We start from the raw sequence: 15,863 nt of genomic DNA, 5'->3' as shown, positions 1-15,863 counted from the left end.
AGAATGATGCTTGTTCAATAAATGCTTATTGAAAAAGCCCCCACAGTTTATTCTGTGTATCTCTCTGAGACAAAGTGAGCACGAGTGGCTGAGCAAAAAGTACTGTCCTGGTTCCATGATCCCTGATGAGACAGAGTTGTCATGTTCAATAGTTGCCACAAACTATTCTCTCCATGGTAAGAGCAGTTTACAGTGGCCCTGTGAGATAATTTGTATACAGGCAAACTACCCGGTGGGGGTGTCTGGAATCAGTCTGGACACCAATCCCACAGTCTATGTTGTCTAAACGCGCAGATCCTATATAGGCTTATAGGAACCACACGACATGGCTTCAGGCAAGAGAACTTTCAATACCTCCATTTCTGCATTCTCAGGACCCCTGTCCCACCCCGGCTTTCTATGACAAAAGCAATTGCTATGCTATCACTCTCTTCAGGTGAAAAAAGCCAAGTAAGGGATGCCTGAAGCTAACCTATGGCCGTGGTTTACCGAGCCCAAAGAGCAACAGTCATTATGCAAACCACTTTGAAAATGAAAGCTTTTCTTTGACCATTACTTTGGCTAGGAGGATAGGTGAATTTCAAGCAAACTGCCTTTCAAAGTTTTTTCTTGAGGAGGTTGTGTTACAAATATGAATTTCATTTCTATCTAAATGAGTACCTCAGAAATTTCTCTTTTGCATTTCCTCCTCCACACCCTTCGAAAACATCAAGAGCATTGGTGAGATTGCATCATACAGATCCACGTAAAGTGCTGATATCAGAAGAGGTCTAAAGGGTAGAGGGATGGTGAACAAACATTTGTTGGCTTCTGAGGGCTGAAATAGAGAACGCTGTGAATGAGCAAACACACTATTATCTTCAGCATTTACCTGTACACTAAATTGTTCTATAAACTGACACAGAAAAGTGTCTCCTGAAGCGGTTAGGGCTCCCTTTACAAGAGAAAACGAAGTTGCATATTTTGCATGCGTTGATTTCCTATTCTGGATATCTGTCAGGCGGCTGATTGCTTGCATGAAGCATTACTGTCTCAACCTTGATGTGGGGGTTGAAGGTTCAATTTGGTAAAGCTGACCTCCAGTAATTGTGTATCTGAGCTGTATTGGCTATCATGAGATCCACCTTATGCATGGTTGCTGTTTTGGGGTATTAATAAAGTCAGGATTTTTGTAGAAGACTTACAGCTAGATGCTTCAAGCTAAATACTGTTCGCAAAGGGGCAGATTCTCAGAATCTGCCCCTCTGCGACCGATATTTATGCATTTGGGATGCAGCATCTCAAATGCATAAATAGCTATTTGCGATTGCATTTAAGGAATCTCAAATTGAGATTCCTTAAATGCAATGCATGAATGTAAAATAGCTAGCGATTTCGCTGATAAGAGTCGCTATTTACCGTGAAATCAAACTTCATGGTAAATTGCATCTTACAAAGTTGTATGTTACACACACACATGTCCTTGGGACATGTGTGTGCGCAATACCAGTGTCCAGGTCAATTTAAGGGGTGCAACAGGGTGGCCTTTGGACACCCGTCACCCTTGAGATTGCATTCTCAAATTGCGATTAGCTAATTGCTTATCGCAAATTGAGAATTCCTCCCCATTCATTCCTATGGGCCTCCTGTCCCATAGGAATCAATGAGATGTCATTCCTTATTTGCAAATCGCACTCTGCGAGTCGCAGATAAGGAATATTTAAGAATTGCTAATATTTTAGCAAATCCTACATGCATCTGATTGAGAGTCCCTAAATGCAAATCCTTAAACTTTGCAATTAAGGACTCGCAAAATCGAACGTTGATGCATCTAGCAGTTAATCATTAGAAAGAAACTTTACTGGGGGAGAGTGGGCCATGGTCATGCAAGCCTTGCGGTAGAATGTCTTCCCCAGCTCTGTGCCTCACTGAGCTCTTACTACTGAATATCTTCATAGATAAATAACACCACTCTGGGAAAGATTCGCTTTTTTGTGGCTCCCTCTTGATATCAAAAGAGGTACCTCTTTGATTGCACGAAGTGGAATGAGAAATATGTACCAAGCTGCAAGAGATCGTCTTGCAAGTCTCTGCCCCCCAAAGGCCACTGGTGAGCCTAAGATGGTGGCCAGGCCCACACATCCAACATTGCAAGAGCAGTGACGGTGGTTAGAGGCCACTGAAACCTTTATTGTTTTAACAGTGATGGAGAGCAGTCATCCTGAAAAGTTCTGATTCTACACCAGACTGGCGAGTGCAGTACTTTTGGGCCTTTTGTTGTTTCATGGAAGGGGGTTTTTCAGATTCCTACTTTAATTCCTTGTCCCTTGAAAACTGGTTGCCACTCAGCATGAACTGATTGAGGGACTGCAGTTGCATGTAGCCCAGTGCTAGCTAGACATTCCACAACTGTAGAGCGGCATCTTTAATAAGTGTTATAGATAGACTGAATGATTTAAAAATTATAGGATTCTAATATTTGCTTGCAAGGCTGGTGTAATGATGGCGAGGACTCTCATTTGAGATCCGCTATGTAGGCTTTTTAGTTTTTTTGAGAGTGGAAGTATCTATAACTGATGGTTCTTTCTTCATATCGCTGAAATGCGTTGTGCTATTGTAGGAAAGTAGGTTTCTGTTGCAGTAACCCGGTCACTTTTTTTTGCTAGATTTCTGATGCACTTTGACCTGATGTGCCCTGGTTCCCTGCCAATCAGGTTCTCAGAGCCTGTGTTCTTTCCCATTACTGTACCCCCGATTGGCACCTCTCTGGCCACATGTAAGTCCCTTGTAAAAGGTACATGGTACTAAGGGCACTGTGACCAGGGAAGGCCTCTAAAGGTTGGAGCACATATTGTGCCACCCTAGAAATTCCTGTACCTTAACACACACACACTGCCATTGCAGGCTGCGTGTTTTGGTGCAGAGAAAAGTGAAGCGTCGACATGGCACACATACCTGTGTGCCATGCCTGCAAACCACTGCCTATGGTATAGGTCAGACACCCTTCTAGGTGGGTGCACTATACCACTGGTGAAGGTACAGTTGCTTGAGTACTGTACCCCTACAGCAGAGGTCTTCAAACTTTTTGATGCCGAGACCCCCTTGTAAAACCTTTTTAGGCGTAAGGACCCCCTTCCGACAAAATTTTCTAGAAACTGGTACTCCTCATCATCAACAACTATCGACAACCATAAATGCGCCTGTTAGACCTCATCACATACATCCATCCATCATTCGTCCACCCAGACTTTCACACATCCATCCATCCACCCTTCATCCATCCTCCCTTTCATCCTTCCAACCATCTATCCTTCACCTGTTCACCCTATCATCCTTCCATCCATACATTAATCCTTCATCCATCCACCCTTTCATCCTTCCATCCATACAGCCATCCTTCATCCACCCACCCTTTCATCTATCCATCCATTCACCCATCATTCATCCACCCACTTCATACATGCAACCTTTTATCCATCCATACATCCATCCTTCATCCATCCACCCTTTCATCCTTCCATCCATCTATCCTTCACCCGTTCACCCTTTCATCCATCCATACATTAATCCTTCATCCATCCACCTTTGATCCTTCCATCCATACAGCCATCCTTCATCCACCCACCCTTTCATCTATCCATCCATTCACCCATCATTCATCCACCCACCTTTTCACACATCCATCCATCCATCATTCATCCATGCAACCTTTTATCCATCCATCCTTCATCCATCTACCTTTTCATCAATCCATCCATACATACATCCTTCATTCATCCACCCTTTTGTTCATCCATCCTTCATCCACCCTTCCATCCATCCATTCAACATTCATCCACCCACCTTTTCACACATCCATCCATCCTTCATACATGCAACCTTTTATCCATCCATGCACCATCCTTCATCCATCCACCCTTTCATCCTTCCATCCATCTATCCTTCACCCGTACATCCTTTCATCCTTCCATCCATACATTAATCCTTCATCCATCCACCCTTTCATCCTTGTATCCATACAGCCATCCTTCATCCACCCACCCTTTCATCTATCCATCCATTCACCCATCATTCATCCACCCACCATTTCACACATCCATCCATCCATCATTTATCCATGCAACCTTTTATCCATCCATACATCCATCCTTCATCCATCTACCTTTTCATCAATCCATCCATCCATCCATCCTTCATTCGTCCACCCTTTCGTCCATCCATCCTTCATCCATCCACCCTTTCATCCATCCACTCATCATTCATCCACCCACCTTTTCACACATCCATCCATCCTTCATACATGAAACCTTTTATCCATACATCCATCCTTCATCCATCTACCCTTTCATCCTTCCATCCATACATACATCCTTCATCCATCCATCCATCCTTCCTCCATCCGCCACTTCCTTACATCCTTACATCCATCCATCCTCCGTCCACCTTTTTATCCTTCCATTCTTCCATCCATACAGCCATCCACCCTTTCATCCATCATTCATCATTCATTCACCCACCTTTTCTGTGCCTCTCTCATGGGGATTGGTCAGTATCTCTGTGTCGTCTTCCTTCTTCTTCCTCTCTCATGGGAGGGCATCTCTGTGCCTCCCTGCTGGGGGCAGGGGGTGGGGGGGGGGCAGACAGGCTGTAACAACATCTCACCATGAAGAACAGACTAAGGGCATATTTTCCCGCACAGGCACCAGGTACCAGGTATGAGGGCTCGTGGGACTTGAACCAATGAGGACCTTTCACGTGCTTTACTGGCGGGACCCACAGCTCCAGGCGCGCAACGCCCTTTGAACTCAAAGGGCTACAGCCTCCTCCCCCAGCCACCCCACCCCACCCCTCCCAACCCCTCGTGTATGTGAGCCGGCTGAAACAGCTTCACTGGACACACACAAAGCCACACCCAAGTACTTCACAGGGCTTTAAAAGACCTTTTACTTGTTAATGAGGCTTTGATTTATTTCACCCCTCGGTGTGAATTAGGCCTCCATCAGCCCAGCTCCACTTAGGCAAACTGACAGAATCTGTTCTGCGACCCCCTTCACAGGACTCCACGACCCCCCTGGGGGTCGGGCCCCACAGATTGAAGACCTCTGCCCTACAGTGTCTAATTCCATTCATTGACACTGTGATTTCAGTAAAGCTATAAAAAGTATATGGTCTGGGAGTTTGTCATTACGATCTCCATACTTCTCAGCATAATAAACCCATACTGATGCCATTGTGGGATTTATTATACCATGCACTCAGAAGACAACTTGGAGATGTCCCCTGGAAAACGAAATGCCTCTGGTGGGTTAATTGACTGATAAATACCAGCATGCCACCACAAGACAAGTTTCTGGACCCCTGAGGTGGGAAGCTTTGCTCACTGAGCCCAGAAACAAAGCCTTTCCTTGACGGAGGTGTTCACACCTTCCCCAGGTCAGGAAGAGCCATCTGAGGCAGGGGAGCTTCAACGGCCTTGCTGCCATTGTTATGTGACCCCCAGCCTCTCCTGCTATCAGGAGCAGGCTCCCCTCCTTTTTGGCAGGTGGGAATAATTAGAACAGCCGAGAAGGTGTGCCCAACTCTGCCAACCCCATCACTCAGGTGGGTGGGGGGGGCAAAGTGTAGCCAACTCTTAAGTGCTCGAATTTTGCAGATGGCAGGCACTCTCCAATCAGGGTTCGGGATTGTGCCCAGTCCCCCACTTGGGGTGAGTACACCAAGGGTTTAGTCACCCTAAGACTACTTACCTCGAGACCCTTAAATGCCTCCTATAGTTGAGGGGGAAGTCCTTAACCTTAATGATGTAGATACTTATGGGTTCCCTTTGTTTTTGTTGTAGCCTTGAGGAAGACGGTGGGAGATTCACCCTAAGACGAAATACGTGTTGGCTACATTAGCTACATCTGTCATTTGGATAGAGTGCAGTGTTCATGAGGCTCGGAATACAAATTCTGAAGTACAACGATGTGTAACTGGCTGTGACTTTGCTGAACTAAAATTGGACACTTTGACTTAAAAGATGAATTCTGTACGACTAAATACTTGTGGACTTGGAATCTCATTGGACATTTGTTCAGGATAAAGACTTTTGTTTTAATGACATGTGGGACTTTTTAGTCCACAAATGTTGAAACGTGGGTGGCCGTTTTTTCTTTATCCTTCTGAGCACTATGAGAACTAATGCTATGTTACCTGTTAATAGTCTTGCACAAAATTTGACCTGGCCACGCTCACCTTACCAGTAGCCCTGAACTAAGAAGGCCGATTCCCGCAACCTACGAAGAAAGACGAAGACGACGCTCAGCAGTGGAGATCGCCTGGCTTTACCACTGCACCCATGCCTACAGCTCGGATCCGAGTGGCCCACAGATCCCAGGGAGTTCCCCCAGTGTTCCAGAGTCCAATTTCACCATGGGTTAACCCCTTCAGGACTCCCCGACGTCACCTGTAGCCTCTGCACGGACACCCCCCACCACGAGTGACCGATAAGGTGAAATCCGACCTCAAAAGGCACCCCTGCATACAGCCACCCTGCGCCTTGAAGAGAATTTGAGGTGCACCTATGTCCTCGGGCTCTCCAAAATACCTGCCCAGCTGTTTGTTCCTCCCGGAAGACTTCCTAGACCTAGCCTGCAGCCAAAATCCAAAACCTTCAACTCCCATTGAAAACAACAGGGCTCCAGATGCCAAATCATACTCTGCACCCAACCGTCCCTGTGCCCCTGTGGGTGAACCTTGTTTACTAACTCAGATCCCCCTTTGCCCTGAGCTTAAGTCCAGGAGCTTTGCTCCCTAACTATGCCTCCTATAGTTGAGGGGGAAGTCCTTAACCTTAATGATGTAGATACTTATGGGTTCCCTTTGTTCTTGTTGTAGCCTTGAGGAAGACGGTGGGAGATTCACCCTAAGACGAAATACGTGTTGGCTACATTAGCTACATCTGTCATTTGGATAGAGTGCAGTGTTCATGAGGCTCGGAATACAAATTCTGAAGTACAACGATGTGTAACTGGCTGTGACTTTGCTGAACTAAAATTGGACACTTTGACTTAAAAGATGAATTCTGTACGACTAAATACTTGTGGACTTGGAATCTCATTGGACATTTGTTCAGGATAAAGACTTTTGTTTTAATGACATGTGGGACTTTTTAGTCCACAAATGTTGAAACATGGGTGGCCGTTTTTTCTTTATCCTTCTGAGCACTATGAGAACTAATGCTATGTTACCTGTTAATAGTCTTGCACAAAATTTGACCTGGCCACGCTCACCTTACCAGTAGCCCTGAACTAAGAAGGCCGATTCCCGCAACCTACGAAGAAAGACGAAGACGACGCTCAGCAGTGGAGATCGCCTGGCTTTACCACTGCACCCATGCCTACAGCTCGGATCCGAGTGGCCCACAGATCCCAGGGAGTTCCCCCAGTGTTCCAGAGTCCAATTTCACCATGGGTTAACCCCTTCAGGACTCCCCGACGTCACCTGTAGCCTCTGCACGGACACCCCCCACCACGAGTGACCGATAAGGTGAAATCCGACCTCAAAAGGCACCCCTGCATACAGCCACCCTGCGCCTTGAAGAGAATTTGAGGTGCACCTATGTCCTCGGGCTCTCCAAAATACCTGCCCAGCTGTTGGTTCCTCCCGGAAGACTTCCTAGACCTAGCCTGCAGCCAAAATCCAAAACCTTCAACTCCCATTGAAAACAACAGGGCTCCAGATGCCAAATCATACTCTGCACCCAACCGTCCCTGTGCCCCTGTGGGTGAACCTTGTTTACTAACTCAGATCCCCCTTTGCCCTGAGCTTAAGTCCAGGAGCTTTGCTCCCTAACCTTGTGGCCTGCTCGTGTGCAGCTACCAAGTGGAGTCCCCCTATCTCCCATTGGATAACATTGGGCTCAGCACTCTGCACCGGGGCCGCCCTAGACTAGCGCTGCTGAAGGTGCTTTGAGAATGCATCTTTGACCCTGGGGGAACCCTTGTGCTAAACCCAGATACTCACCCCTCAAGACCATTTACTTACCTTCAAAATGATAACCCTATTTTCCTCCATAGGATTGCATTGACTGTTTTCCTCTGAAAAACTTGTGTGGAGGGTGTTTTGTATGCGAACCTAAGAAACAGTTTTTTGAGAAAACTGTTTTACTTACCTTTTATCTAGGAAATGTCCCAGTGTGATATCTAGGCACATAAAACAGAGTAAGAAAAGTAATCTAAAAAGTAATTGCACAGTAGCTGCAAAGTAACTGTTTCTAAATAATTGACCCGCCTGTATACAAAACAAGTACATACAACTGTATTGTTTTTGCAAAGTATTATTTCACTTACCTGCACCAGGCCTGGCTTGGTTTTAGAAATGAAATACAACTAAATAATATTATTTTATACAAATAACTTGGTTTGAGTTCAGTCTTTGAGTGTTTGACATCATTTCTTGCCTGAGTGTGTACAATAAATGCTTAACACTACCCTCTGATAAAGCCTTACTGCTCGCTCACACTACTGTGGAAATTTACATTTTTAGGGGTACACTGGTGCAGGGTCACCCTTTTGTCCATGGGTTCAGAGACCAACAAAATAGAGATCAGCACTGGAGTTGGAAATAAATAACAAGTTAATTAATCACTCATGAGTGGGACCACATCCACACAGCACTCTCAAGTGCTGCCGGAGGTAGTAAACTGGCTTCACAAACCAGTGCCCTTTTTGTACAGGTTTTGTGCATTGTAAGCATGTGAACAGAAATCGGTAGAACAAGTTTTAGAAATAGTTGTCAGCAAACCGGGGCAGAGGAGTAACTACACGGTCAGCAAAGTGGGAGGGGGAACAGGAGTGCTTACATCAGCAGTATATGATTGACCATTAACAAGTGTACTGGCAGCTACAAACTCTCAGCACGGACATTGCTTTTAGCTGAGTCAGGAAGTCAACTAAAATAGATAGCACAAGCAGAGTGAAAAGATGAAAGAATTACGAAGGAAACTTGAATTGACTCCACAGCCAAAATGGCTGACGCTTATGCCAAGTAAAATATTACACGTTTTCCACACTACCACAAGCTATTTTCTACTTTAGCCTCTTCCAACATTTGGGGATCCCCTGGACTCTGTGCACACTATACCTTACTTTGGTATAGTGTATATAGAGCCAGCTTCTTACAGCGATTGCCTGTGTGAAGGAGAAGGAAAAGGTATTTAGTTTCAGTAATGTTATTTCAGATGTTACTTCCTGCAGAATTATCATCCGTGTCCCTTCTCCAATGAGGTTTGTGTTTGACAGATGTTTTTGTTGGTTTTCTGTAAGGTTCTCCATTTTTGTTTGATTTCTATATGGTGGTTAAAAATGACATAAATGTAGTGGGGAGTAGGCATTTTTTTAGTTGCTATGTGACGACTTCTTATGACGCCGATGACTGTAGTCAGACATTTCATGTGCATTTGGAGCCAGGGAGTAATTGTGGTTAAGAAAAGAAAAATTACAGATCCAGTTTAACACCAGGGAGCACTGTCTATGATAAGTATTCTGTGTAGTGATCAATTATCTGTCAGATCATCATAGAAAACAAGTAACTTTTCCAACAATTATCGATAGAAAGTCCCCTCTGAGAGACTCCACCCGGCTGTCTCACAAATCATTGGTCCAGGGGCTGAGCAAGACATTGCTACAGCAACTTCTGAGAAGCAAATGTTTACGCTTTGAAACTCTTTTTCTTTGTTTTATGGGCAATGACGGTTTGAAGTCCATCCATGTTCTATCTCTCCCAGTGAATGTACTTGTGTTACGTATCCCATAAATGTTGTGGGTGTGCGGTGAGTGGGATGAAGGATGTCAAGAGAATCCTGCAATTTGGGCTCACTTCTATTTCTCCTCTCCTAGCTCGAGCTCCACGCAGACGAGTGGCCAACCAGATTCCAGAGGAAATCCTGAACAACCATGAGCTTCAGGAAGCAGTTGGCACTCTCCCCAGCAACTACAACTTTGAGATCTATAAAACGATCTGGAGGATCCAACAGACTGGAGCCAAAAGAGGTGAGTAGACCGCACAGGGTTGGCGGCAGAGTGGTCTGGCGGCAGGTATGGTAAGTTTAGATGTTGGGAACCAAGACAGTTGAAGAAGTATTCACTGCATGTGTGTAAATTATGGCTATTTTGGGGAATGATTCGTAATTACATTTTTCGCAAAAACAATGCAGTTCCTGATTTTTATTTGTTTTTGCTTATTCTTTTCTTAAGTATTCCACAGTTTCATCTGTCAGTGGGTACATAAAACGTTCACTATTTGTGTTTGAGTGTTCCCAGATATTTGGGGTGCAAGCTGGGTATAAGCATTGGTCCGTGTTAAGGATGATGCTGAGGGCAAAAGGGGTCATGCTGGAATCTCAGATCGGGGTGAGGTCAGACCGAGGGCAGTATGTGGTTAGGTCAAGGGTAGTTGGATGTCAGAACGAGGCTGAATGCACTAAGTGGTTAGTTTGTATGCGGTAAGTTCATATTGAAGCTAGTGAGTGATAGCACTGGAAGTGTAAAGCACTAGGCCTGAGACTTGTGAGAGTGCTGAACTAGGACACAAAACATTAAGGTTTCAGGCTGAGTGTTTCATCTGATGGTAATGAGAGGTCTGGCTAAAATTAGTGGGTGGTAAGAATTAGGGCATATAAGATAGGCTGAGGGCAGAGGAGCATCAAGCGAAGGACAGGCAGAGTGCAGAATGAGGGCAGTACCTGACCAGGTGAAGTGCAGTGTGAAGGGAAAGGTCAAGCGAGGAGTAGGGGTCAGCTTGACAGCAGTGATCGATCATGCGAGGACACTGAGTAGGGAAGTTAAAGCCAAAGATGGGCAAGGCAGAAGATAGTAATGCGATGACTCGGGAAATTGAAAATTCATGCAAAAGGCAGCAACTGGTCAAACTGAGGCCCACAACCTTAGATTTGGCTATGAACAGTAAGAACATAGACAGAGGTCAATGAAATGCCTGGGCGTAGGGTATTGAGAAGCCAGACTGGAACTTGGGGTTAATGAGAGGTAAGACTGATGGTAGTGAGGATAAGAGGGAGAGGTCGCCTTGAAGTCATTTAACAGGTGAGAACTAGGATGTGATCATTGTCTTTTGAAGCTGAGGGCAGAGAAAAGAGTACTGACTGAAAGTAGTTTTATGTCTGGCGAAGGGCAATGAAAGAGCAGATAGAAGGCGGAGTGAAGTTTTGTTTCCTGTTCTTCTCTCATTGAACCTTGTCTCTCGCTTTTTGCCTTGCTTTCTCCTTCTCTCTTTTTTCCCTTTGCACTTTTTACCTTCTTAATGAGGATCATGATGAAATGTCTTGTAGAGCGCACTTATACCAGGACGCAGTTAAGAGGGGAATTTATGGCTGTTGAAATACCCATATTTTTACCTTCTTGTAAAAAAGACTCAAAGAAGACAAGCTCTTAATGTCAGCCGGGAGAGAATTCCAGTATTCTTCCTCCAAGTAAGAAAATGAGCATCCACCTTGACTTAGTCTTGTGATGTGAGGGACTGTTGGATCATTACTAGAAGTTGAAGAAAGAAGATGAGTAGAGTGATAGGGAGCTTTTTTTGAGGTAGCAATAGCTACAATTGTTGACGGCATGGAAGGTAAAAAGTAAGATGTTGAAGGCTATTTTCTTATAGATGGACAACTAGTATCGTTTTGCCAGACGGAGAGTGATAAATGTGTGAGAGGAAATATTAAGGAGAAGGCATGGAGACAAATTTAGAAAGATTTGAAGATACTGTAAAACATATTGAAGAGTTCCCAAATAAAGTGCATTTCCCAATCTGAAGAATGTGAGGATGGCCGCTTTAAGTGATGTCCGAGGGAGCAGAAGAAGAACGTTTCACAGCATTCTGAGACAGTGAAAAGAAATGGCTGAGATCTGATTGATTTGACATTGTAGAGAAAGATTGTGTGTAAGCAAACAAGTCAAGGCTTTTGGCTGATGCAACAAGAGTTAGGCATTGTTCAAGTGCAATAGGCCACAAAACTTAGCACCAGATTGAATTGTCCCTACCAAACATAAGGACCTCAGTGTTGTCTGTTTAGTGTGAGACCATTTGTAATCATCCACCTGGCAACCTTCTCCATTCAGTTGCCAGGTGGCTACTGCATGGGGCAACAAAGCGGGTATGGTGACGAGAACTCTTATGTCACCAGTGTAAGAGATGATTTCACAGCCCTGAGCACAGCAAGCAGTGCAAGGGAAGAAACATAAAAACTGAAACTGGTGGATCTCAGTGAAAAGCCTTGAAGAATATTAGATTTCATGGTAGTGTGAAGTATGATCTAAACGGGTGAAGGGAGATAGCCTGTGAGCTATCAGAAAGAAATTACTGAAACCATTTTAAGGCTTCCTTACAGATACTGATATCCAAAAGGGGAGCAATCGGGTTGGGGTGTGATGCCATGTGTAGAGAAATCTTGAAGAAACCAGATGGTAGAGTCGCCCTGGTCTAGTGTCGTTCTGATGTCATCCAGTGCAAATTCAGTGCTAAGGCCAGAAGTTCGATTGAGATGAATCAAGAAGGGTATTGGTTTCCTGATAAATGAAGATTGGCCACGTTTTGAGAAAGAAAAATGTAAGAGAGAGAGATCTAAAAAGAAAAAAATTAATGGAATCTGCAGATGTCTTTTTTCAGTAAAGGTATCAGGAGGGCTCACTACCAGTGATCTGGAACTGTCGCAGTGGCAGGAGATTGATTACATAATTTGGTCAAGGCTGGACAGATCACATCTTCAGCAATGTAGAGTACGGTGGGAGGACAGAGAACCAATGGACATCCTGATTTGATGTTGGTTATTAGGGACTTGACCTGTTCAATGGGAAGTGTTGCAAATTCAGTCATAGAAGACTCCGTTTCCGAGACAGTACGGGTAGTCAAATCTGGAGGGGGCTTAGAGAACAGCTGAGGGGAAAAGCTTGAATATATTTTGGCAAATATATCTAAGAAAAAATAGGATATATCATTGCACAGTTGCTGGGATGGGATAGTAGCGTTGTCATGCATGAGGTTTAAGAGTTTTTTTTAACAATGAGAAACCTATCATGGACTGTATGTTTGGAAGTTCCTATCTTGGTCGTGGCGAAGGCAGTGCAGGCTGGTCTGATGAGTAGTTAATGCATATTAATCTCTTGACAATCTATTGATTTGTAATCAGAGTGCTTTTCTTCTATAAGTGTTGTAAGTTCTTACAGTTTCGTTTGGCGACTCAGAGTTCTGTATTATCCCAAGGAGAGGAGGAATATGTCCTATGAGTTTTGTTAGGCAATAGAGCTACAGAACTGAGGAAGAGAGACCTAGGTATTGCAGTCAGCTGTGCGAATGGAGATTTATGATGCAGTAGCGGAGCAAGCCAATACAGAAGACCGATTCGAAGGACTAACCTTAGCCTAAGGGTGTTACATTTGTGTGTGTTTTGCTAGCATTGTGGGAAGCTGATTGCAATAACTAACTATTTTAATGGGAACTGTGAAATGGTGAGACTGTGCCAGAGGAACTGGAGTTTCCAATTTGAGATAGAAATGATTTGTAAAAACCAGATCAAGCGAGTGACCTGAATGATGCATGAGGCCAAACACTAATTGGAAAAATAATTTTAATTTCAAACAAAGTTCCTTCTTCCAGATGGTAATTAAGATGATTTAAGTATAGGGAAATCTGCCACTATTAATATGTGTCTGGACAAAAAGCAAGATAAGGCAGACGAGAAAACGATCTTGGGGCCAATCGGGTGGTAATTCAGGGCACTGATAAAGGTGGTAGACAGATTAAATTTAAGTGCCCATAGCAATCACTTAGCATATGTGAAGTTTTTACTTTCAATAATTGTGCAGATCATATAGGCTCAGTGAACAATGGCGATCCCGATTCCTAGCCTATGTTAGTGGTAGGGTTATCACTTTTTCCAGACAAAGGTACGAGAGCGACCTATGACCCTGCTCGCAGGCAGGTCACTCCCCACGCTGCTGCACGGCTCTGCCTGCATTTTTTTTTTGCCTAATCTTGTATTTTTTCCCTGTGCCGAACTTGCTTTCTTGCCCAGACTTGTTCTTATTCCCCTGTGCCTGTACTTGCTTTCTTGCCCAGACTTGTTTTTATTCCCCTGTGCCTGTACTTGCTTTCTTGCCCAGACTTGTTTTTTTTCCCCTTCCCCACCCACCTGCAATCCCATTCGCCGCCCCGCTCCTGCCTCCCAGCTGCTCCTCTCTCCCGCATCCCCTCATATGGAGGCTGCTACGCGGCCGCACCCCTGGCGCACCTAAGGCAAGCCCGTCAGTGCCCGCCCGTGCCTGGACCGCGCCCAGCGCTAGGACCCCTGGACACCACGAACGCCACGATGCCCGACACCGCTACGATGCCAGAACCCTCCACGCACTCAACACCGAAAGATCACACACCTGCTTCCTGGCCGCCCCGAAGTGCACCCACGGAGCTTTCACCTGCCGGAACTGCACTTTCACAAGCATCTCCCCACCATGCTGCCGACCAGGAAAGAACCCAACCACCTCAGATGCATCCTTCTCAACACCTGCTTCGCCCGAAAACATGCCGTTGAACTCTGGGTCCTACTCTACTCATCCTCCTCAGACGTCGCCTTCCTGACAGAGACCTGGCTGAACTCCGCCTCGGCACCCGACATAGCCATAGCCGTCCCGGAAGGCTACAAGATCACCGGCAAGAACCGCACCAACAGAGCGGGAGGAGGAATCGCCATCGTCCACAGGAACACTCTCAGAGCCTTGAACAACACCGACGACACCCTCAGCACCGCCGAACACCTGCACTTCCAGATCCACACCGACCCCAACAAAATCCTCAGAGGAACTCTCATCTACAGACCGCCCGATCCCCGACCACAGTTCAGCGACTCTATCGCCGACTTCGTCAGCACACGCTCCCTCGCCTCCATGGACTACATCCTCCTCGGGGATCTGAACTTCCACCTCGAGAACAATAACGACACCAGCTCCACCACCCTGATCGACAACCTAGCCAACCTCGGACCTAGACAACTCGTCACAACACCCACCCACTCCGCCGGTCACACGCTTGACCCCATCTTCTCCGCAAGCCCCCACATCTCCTTCAACCATACCACCGAAGTTCTCTGGACCGACCACCGCTGCATCCACTTCACCTTCAAGAAACCCACCACGCACTACCGCACCCAACAGATGCCTCACCGCTGCTGGAGCAAAGTCACCGAAGACCAGCTAACCACCACCCTCGCCCAGAGCCCACCCGCCGACCATACCGACCCCGACACCGCCGCCCGCAACCTCAGACAGTGGATCAACGACTGTGCCAAAACCCTCGCCCCGATCAAGAAACCCTCCAGAAATCATACCAACAAGATAGCCAGCTGGTTCACTGAAGACCTCCGGGCCTCCAAGCAAACCTGCCGAAAGCTGGAGAAGATCTGGCTCCATGAACGAACACCGGACAGCCACGCCACCCACAAGAATGCCACCCGCAGACACCATCACCTCATCAGACCGCCAAAAGGGCCTCCTTCAAAGACAGCCTAGACAACAACGCGCACAACAGCAAAGAGCTCTTCAACATCGTGAAGGAACTATCCAATCCCAGCTCAAACACCAACGACGTCCCACCCTCACAAGACCTGTGCGACTCGCTGGCCACCTTCTTCCACCGCAAGATCACAGACATCCATGACAGTTTCAATGCCACGACTACCACCGAGACCTCTGCCCCCACGACCACCATCCGCACCAACAGCCTGCTCTACTGGACCAACATCAACGACGATGACACCATCAAGATCATGAACACCATCCACTCTGGATATCCGTCAGATCCATGCCCACACCACATCTTCAACAAAGCCAGTACATCCATCGCACCCA

General features: G+C 46.0%; 1 protein-coding gene across 1 annotated transcript in view; it reads left to right on the top strand.

Moving 5' to 3' along the window:
• DPH1 (diphthamide biosynthesis 1) overlaps nucleotides 1–15,863 on the top strand; it is a 1,562,622-nt gene that overhangs the window by 159,669 nt on the left and 1,387,090 nt on the right. The window contains exon 2 of the mRNA XM_086955191.1: nucleotides 9,858–10,010. Within this exon, the coding sequence (XP_086811317.1) occupies nucleotides 9,858–10,010 (153 nt within the window). The remainder of the gene's footprint in view (nucleotides 1–9,857; nucleotides 10,011–15,863) is intronic.

This window comes from Lissotriton vulgaris, chromosome 2_1, assembly GCF_964263255.1.
Source record: "Lissotriton vulgaris chromosome 2_1, aLisVul1.2, whole genome shotgun sequence".
Classification (NCBI taxonomy): Eukaryota; Metazoa; Chordata; class Amphibia; order Caudata; family Salamandridae; genus Lissotriton; species Lissotriton vulgaris.
Note: the sequence above shows the minus strand (reverse complement) of the source record. Positions and strands in the feature narration are given on the sequence as shown.